This window comes from Sus scrofa, chromosome 7, assembly GCF_000003025.6.
Source record: "Sus scrofa isolate TJ Tabasco breed Duroc chromosome 7, Sscrofa11.1, whole genome shotgun sequence".
In the NCBI taxonomy this organism is placed as follows: domain Eukaryota; kingdom Metazoa; phylum Chordata; class Mammalia; order Artiodactyla; family Suidae; genus Sus; species Sus scrofa.
In genome coordinates, this window is record NC_010449.5 from 78,137,434 (window position 1) to 78,145,383 (window position 7,950).

The 7,950-nt window shown below is 42.2% G+C and overlaps 1 protein-coding gene across 1 annotated transcript; it reads right to left on the bottom strand.

The window, feature by feature from the left end:
• On the bottom strand, window positions 804-7,889 carry METTL17 (methyltransferase like 17). The gene is given in 14 exon segments (NM_001244326.1): window positions 804-1,038; window positions 1,114-1,298; window positions 1,517-1,609; window positions 1,873-1,923; window positions 2,632-2,700; window positions 2,971-3,078; window positions 3,273-3,343; window positions 3,702-3,796; window positions 4,257-4,330; window positions 5,194-5,275; window positions 5,551-5,632; window positions 7,268-7,402; window positions 7,490-7,643; window positions 7,795-7,889. Coding segments are annotated over 14 exon segments (1,386 nt in total). The 5' UTR covers window positions 7,876-7,889; the 3' UTR covers window positions 804-932.

Genomic DNA, 7,950 nt, shown 5'->3' on the forward strand with positions numbered 1-7,950 from the left:
ATTGTTTTAATTTTTCACTGGGAAGAACTGCAGGGAGTTTTATAGCAAAAAGGAGAAAAACAGGCTTTCAGATAGGTATCAGGATTAGGGCAAACATGCATTCTTCTTTCTTTGGGGGAATCTTAGTCACTGAAGCTGGTGTCGGGAGATCTTGGCATGATCGTGGTGGTGGTCTCCTGGGTTACTGCCTAGAATAACAGTACTTGCAAAAGGGCATACTGACCAGAGATTAGAACAAACTAGGAAAGTTCCTGAAAAACATCACGTGCTAATAATCTTTAACCCACAAGCAATTGTGCTCCGGGTGCTTAATCTTTAGCTTATGAGCGATTGTGTTTAGGGTGCAATTAAGCTAGGGAGAAGCACAAGGAAGGGCTCTAAGCTGTTCAGTTTTTAAGTATTCATTTCTAAAAGAGGCATAAGGAATATAACTTTTCTCTTAGATGTGTAAGTTGCCTGTGTCACTATGTGTATCCCTTGAGAGGGGACCAGGATCCTGCCCCAAGGCTGTACTATTGTTTCTTGACTGTTCCTCCCTTGGCTCTGCATCCCCTTCCTTCCCTGCTCAGCAACTGTCTGAACCTGCCCCTTGGAACTCAGGGAAGGCCAGGGAGGCTGAATGAGGCCCATTTCCTAACAACAAGAAATGGGGGACCCAGAAAGGCTTTTGTGCCCAGGAGCCCCACAGGGCCCTGCTTGGTTACAAAATAGGCACTGAAAATCTGACGATTCTGTTCATTATAGAATAGGCCATGGCAACAGACCTCTATACCCTTTAAGAATCACAAGATCCATTTCCAGTCTTTGAAAACTTTCTATTATTAAAACATCATGCAAACACAGATATAGAGGGGTACCAGTATTCCCATCCTGGATACCAGGTGGTTTCAGCCTTGGCAGGCATGACAGAACACACTTGTTACACATCTTTCTCAACTCTCAGGGGGATCTTGAGCAGAGGATGGAGGAAGCTCAGACGGCGTGGTCACAGGTAAAAGATCTCCCCAGGAGCTGACACGGGCACAGCGATACAAATCCCTACATAAAAGAGAGGGTCAATGAGGGCTGCAGGTTCTTGCCACCTCCCACTAATTTTGGTTACACCTTCTATACCTGCCATGTCGGCGGGCTGTGATCACAGCATGCTGCATATGCCCATCTGGACAGCACAGGTGACAATGCACGTGGCGTGGCCGTTTAAGGACAGGCTGAGTAATACGGGGCCAGCGACTTGCCTCCTCTGGATACCCTCGGGCAAGGATTACCATAGAGAACTTTTCCTCTTTTGGCTTCTTGTTCTAAGATAAGGATAAAGAGGTTTGGGAGAAAAAGTTATGGGAAAAAATTTTTTTGAACCTCATTCCTGAAGCCCTTTCATATTCACAAGTCATACACATTCAGGCACTAAAGTCTCCAAGCATTCCCTGAATTTTCCAACTCCTCCCATTTCTGATTCTTTTTCATTGTACTTTCCCAGGCTATTTTCTCCCTGTCACAATATTTCCAGAGTACATACCCAGCTGAAGGGGATAGGATGGTAAGCCTGGGAAAAGCTACAGGCCAGGGGCTTAGGGGCTGACAACTGGGGACACTGAAGTTCATGGGGACACTGTGAACACAAATAAAACACATGAGTTAAGACAAAAGAACCTCAGATCATAAAACTGAAAAGCTGAGAGTGATTGGGCCCATAAGGTTTAGGGATAAAGGAGCACAAGAGAAGAGGGTAGGGAAAGCCAGGGCAATCACTAAGAAAGAAATTGGAAAGTGACCCAAAGTAGTGGAAGGTGCCTTAGCTTTACCCTCATACTTTTCCTGGCCACAGGTGAGTTCAGTTCTTTGCATGCTGGGAAAGGTAGAAGTAATACTCACTGGGGCAAAGACAAAACCAGGTCGAGGGTCCAAAGGTGACTTTTCTTTTTCCTGAAATCAAAGGAAATCAAGAAAATAAGGCTAGGCCTGAGGGGTCTATTCTCATAACTTAATTTCTGCACTCAATAAATTGAGGACTCTTCTAACATTTAATTCTGGTAATTAACTAAGTTCTTTGAGTTAAGCTGGCTGCTTACTTCTCTAAGACTCCAAACAAAGAACTTTCACTTTGCAGCAGGAGAAAGGCAGGAACTTGGCAGATAGTATGGTGCTCTCCATTGTCAGCAACATCCACTCTCAAAAACATCCAAGACAACTAAATTTACGATTATATACTGACTTATACTATTCCAAAGACAGAACGTTCTTGGCTCAGCAGTGCCTGGGATCAGGTATCAGCAAAAAAATTTTTCAAAGGCCCAGAGAGTAGGCAAAGTCTGTTTCTTAGAAACTATTCAACTTCTATTTGTAATGTGAAAACAGCCACAGACAACAGTATACGACTATAAACACATAAATAAGCGTGGCTCAGACAAAAACAGGTGGCAGGCTGGATTTGAGCTGCAGGTGGCAGGCTGGATTTGAGTAGTAGTTTGCCAACTACTACTCTATATCATGATGACTTCGTATGTCTACCAACTTGAGAGTCATCCTCACCATTGTATGACAGAGTTCCTTCAATTTTCAAGGGAGTGCCAAGAACTGGTGAGAACAGGTGGGGGATGGAGGGTAGGATGAAAGAAGCAGAAAGAACCTTACATTAAGGACCAGGTCCCTGGCATCCATGAGAAGGGAGTGTCCAGCTTTTGTTCCATTCTCCACCAATATCTGATTACAAAAGGGGAAAATAAGAAGCCCTAAATTACATCAAAATATAAATGTCAGGAGCGCTTAAAGAGCATTCCCAGATGGAGCAGGGTCCTAAAGGAAGTGGGCATTATATATAACATGAGGATGGAGTCCCTAAAAATGGGACAAAGTGATCTATACAAGAGAAAAATGGTCAAAAATGAAGACAAGCTCCAATGGGGAGAAGGAAAAACAGAGAAACCTAGGAAGTACTTGACAACTTGAAGGGAAAAAGGTGTTTCCACTCACCAGAAAATGACTTGTTTTGCGCCACAAAGTTTGGACTATATCATTGCGGTCAGCCTTGCTGGGTAGTTCGCTTAGAGAAAAGGCTGATACCACTACATCGAATTGTACCTAGGGCACAAGACGGAAAAACCTGGCATCTTCTTCTAAGAGTACAACAAAGGTCTATTCCAGGAAATTTCTTCTGCTTTCATTTTCTAACGTTTGATGCTAGGTCTAACGTTTGATGCTAGGTTTAAAAGCTGTGACCACAGTTTTCAAATTACACACTCCACATTTACCATACTTTAAATGCTGCCACTTGCCTTGGGTGATACAGGTAGAAACTGTCTGAAAAAGACCCCTGGAACATAAGGCAGCCCAGATTCTGAACCACCTGTGGAGGAAAGCAGAGATGTGGCAACTATGAGTGTACAAGTATAAAATGAAGTGACATCCTAATAAGAAAACATGGCCCTGGAATAAAGAAAAATGCCAGCTGAGGGTAGGATACAATAAACAACTATAAAAAGGGCAGAAAGAATACTGGGTCACCTGTCCTATTAAGCTTAACCCACCCACAGTCCAACAAAGGCCTCCAGCACCTTCTGCTTGACCACAGTACTGGATCAGACTCACCTTTAACTTTTAACCCTCTCTACTTTTCCCCAATAAAAGACTCTTTCTAGTACTCCTTTGCTTTTTTTTTAACCCTTTTGATGTTGGAATAGCCCTTCCATATACTTTTTCCTTACCTTTCAGTAGCTTTTCTGCCAGATCCAACATGGCAGCTGAGCTGTCCACACACATGTATTCACGTAGGCTCTGGCCCCAAGTACTATGAGCAGCCCTAAGATAGCAAAAAAATAAACTGCCAGTTCTCATGACAAAGAGTCATTCCAAGAAACCTCTGTCCCCAACCCACCCTTGGAGAAATAGACTGCTATGTTAAAAATAGTTGGAAAAACTAACAATGTTATTTTCTTATTTCCTTTACTACTTCTTAAAAAAAGGCAGACTCAAAAAACTGTTTGTACACAAAAAAGTTTTGGTGATAGGTAAAACCTATGCCCTGGACTAAATTCCTTTCCCTTTTATCCTTCTAAACATGGGTCTTTTTGTCACATGACATTTCTTTAAGTTCTGCCCCTAATCCATATACCTTCTCATGCCTTGTCTGATCTGAGGAAAAAAACATTCCAGTCCCCAACTTTCCTACTCTCCCTCTGGTTCTCCATCCTCTTGATAATGGAATGGTGTAAGCATGGTTCCTAGAGCTACAACTGACAGAGACATAGAAAGATACTCACCAGGTGACAGAACCAGTACCTGAGCCAAAGTCCATTAAGGTTTGTGGCTGGAACTCTGGAAATCGAGCTTGGATCTGAAGAAATACACAACATCCCACAGTGGGGAAAGTAGATATTTAGCATCTTGGTAAATATGAGCTAGGACCACAAAAGAGAAAATGAGAATACTAATGTCTTTAAGATTCAATGTAAATGCTTTATAGAATAGAAAGCTTTTAAAACTGATTCTGGTCTAGGAGATCCATTGTGGCTCAGCAGGTTAAGAACCCAACAGTGTCCCTGAGGATGCAGGCTGGATCCCTAGCCTCCCTTAATGGGTTAAGGATCTGGCACTGCGGCAAGCTGCATTGTAGTTGCAGATGCAGCTCAGATCTGGTGTTACTATGGCTGTGGTATAGGCTAGCAGCTGCAGCTCCAATTCTACCCCTAGCCTGGGAACTTCCACATGCTGCAGGTGTGGCTACAAAAAAAAAAAAACAAAGAGTTCCTGTTGTGGCTCAGTGGTTAACGAGTCTGACTAGGAATCATGAGGTTGTGGGTTCCATTCCTGGCCTCGCTCAGTGGGTTAAGGATCCGGCGTTGCCGTGAGCTGTGGTATAGGTAGCAGACGAGGCTTAGATCCTGTGTTGCTGTGGCTGTGGTATAGGCCAGCAGCTACAGCTCCCATCAGACCCCTAGCCTGGGAACCTCCATATGCCACAGGTGCGGCCCTAGAAAAAGACAAAAAAAGGAAAAAAAGAAAAAGGAAAACAAAGAAAAAGAAAAACCAAAAAAAAACAAAGAAACTTTTTTGGGTCACAAAATCCTTTCAGAGGATAAAGAGAGTCTGTTTTTAAAAAAAAATGCACATGCAATTCCCCAAGTAACCTAATCCAGAAGATTCCTTTATAAAAAGGGATGCTAAAAGGGTTCAGGTTGAAAGTTGATGGAAATTCACCTCATGGAATGCCCTGGAGACTGCTGCAAAGCCACCATCCAGTCTTGCTGCCATATACAACAGGCTCAGTCCCTCATTGTAGCTGCCAGAAAAATCAGAATCATTCCACTGGGAAATAACCTCTACCCCATAGCTACCCTCTAGACTTTTAGGAAATGAAATCTTTGAAAACAGCTCCTCCAGTCAACACTTTCACTTCTTAACACAGAAGAGTCCTAGGAGGCTTACAAACCAGGTCACTTATTCAAAAGCTAAAATGTTTGAAAAACATTTATGACTAAATATTACTAAAACTTTCCCAACTCTCCTTCTAAAGTCAAACTTTCCTTCTTCTGCAGCTCTTCTAGTCCCCCTTACCTCAGTTCTTGCCAATGATAGGTAGTTCTGCGCAGAGCACGCAGCACATCTCCATGAAGTTTTTCCTCCATCTGACATGAGTCTGGGGTGAGAACAAGGACTGGAAGTAAGGACCTAGGAAGAACAGGGCTCAGATCCAATATCTGAATATACTGCCTGCCTATTTCTCCCCAGTTCCCACCTGGGAAAAGCCCCGATGCTTAAGAGAAAAGCCAAAACACAGAGAAAAATTTCAAGTAAGCATAACAAACACCTGGAATATTACTCAGCCATTAAAAAGAATGAAATGCTGGCATTTTTAGCAACACAGATGGACCTAGAAATTATCATGCTAAGTGAAGTCAGTCAGACAATGAGACACCAACATCAAATGCTTTCACTGACATGTAGAATCTGAAAAAAGGACAGAATGAACTTCTTTGCAGAACAGATACTGACTGACAGACTTTGAAAAACCTAATGATTTCCAAAGGAGACAGTTCGGGGGTGGGGGGATGCGCTGGGGTTGTGGGATGGAAATCCTATTAAGATTGGATTGTGATGATCATTGTACAACTATAAATGTAATAAATTCATCATGTAATTAAAAAGAAAAAAGAATAACACCACCACCACCACCATCATCAAAGTGTAGCAGATAGAATTTTGCCTCTAATAGCAGTTTATTCAATTCAACCAAACCTACCCAACAGGTTTTATCTATATTAAAAAGTATAATAAAGATTTAAGGAATAGAATAAAGACAGTATTTTGTGGATTTCCTCATTTCCCCAAAACTTAATATTGTGATGTCTCCGATGTTCCTATAGGGAGGAACGGGGCTTGAAAAATCTTAAGTCTCATGATTGCATTCAGTTCAGCACTATTTTATCTACCAAGCAAATATTATGAACAAGGTACTACAGGAAGTTCAGGAAATACAAGATGAATAAAAGGCAGGTCTTTAATATGAGGGAACTCACATCATGAAAATAACTTGGCAAACTATACGTACTCTTCTTTCCCTGAAGAGTGTTTCAGTACTGAACAAGGACTTTATTTTACTTGAATAAAAACTTAGATCATCTTAAACCAATGGACTTGTAGGAAAAAAAATAAAGATCTATGTGTACCTGCAACATGGCCAGTAGAACTGGAGACCTGAAATATTATTTTATTTAGCTTAATTGAAATAATAAATATAATTATTTTATATTAAACTAATATTTACTTCCATATTGGAAAACATTAAGCATGGTTGAGACATTCTAAATATTTACTTTTTGGAAAATTTGTAAATTTTGGAAAATTTACTTTTTCAATGTTATAAAATCCAAATATTATTTTGTGTAACAATTTAACATTCTAATTGGTGTGTGCTATCAGTGGAAAATATGCCCCAGATTCTTCTCTTATCTACACAAAAAGAAATCCAAAATATTTCAATATTTGTTATTTTATTACATATTAGAGTGCTTTAAATATATAATTTTAAAAACCCCAAAGATCTAAATTTCGACAGGATACTGAAGCACTAACTGACTTTTACTCAAGCCCCAAGGGCAATCCCTGAAATTATCTTCTCTTAGTAAAGCATTATTGTAATAATTGCACTGGCCAGAAAGTCAAAATAGAAACTGCAGTATCTATTTAAGAGACTGTGAAATTATTTCTTGCACTTCAATTCCCACTACTTTTTCAACTTGGTCTACTCGTTAATTAAATACTTGAGCCCTACCTGCGTTTTCCAAGAATTTTTTCTCCAAATGTACAGCCCGTCTTTGCAACTCCTCTGTCTCTACGGGTAAATGCCGGCTCCAGAGATAATTGGTCAGTGCTTGCACCTGCTTCTCCATATTGGGCATAGAGCTCTCTACGGACCAAAATGAAAAGCGGAATCACTTACACGTAAGACCAGTCTACGTTTCTCCTCTAGCTTCCATTTCCCACCGTTACTCACCCAGCAGTAGTAATGTCGCGGCATCGACCAATGCTTGCGGCAGCCGCACGCGCGACAACTGCAGGATGCCAGGGTGCCGGCGATGGGACTTCTTCCCCAGGAAATCGGACTTGTTATCCACCTGGGAGACGCCGGGTACGAGGGCAGCGAGCGCCTGTAGGCCGGGAAAGAAAAGCTGACTGGGGGACAGAAAGGATGGTTGCCGGCACTTGCTAAGGGAGGCGTTGCCGAGAGCGCTCCTCCTCGGCGCAGAGCTGTTATCTAGATCCACAGCCTCTCCGACGGCAGGGAAAGTAATCACTCACCCGGCACCGGGGAGCAACTCCAAGGCCACGGCGCCATCCGCGTAATGTCAGCAGACACCCGGCTCCTGCTGCGGTCGCCATGGTGCCAGAGATAAACCGGAAGCGGAAATGTGGGTGCCGATAACCCGCCCTTCACTCGTCGCAGTGAACCTCCTC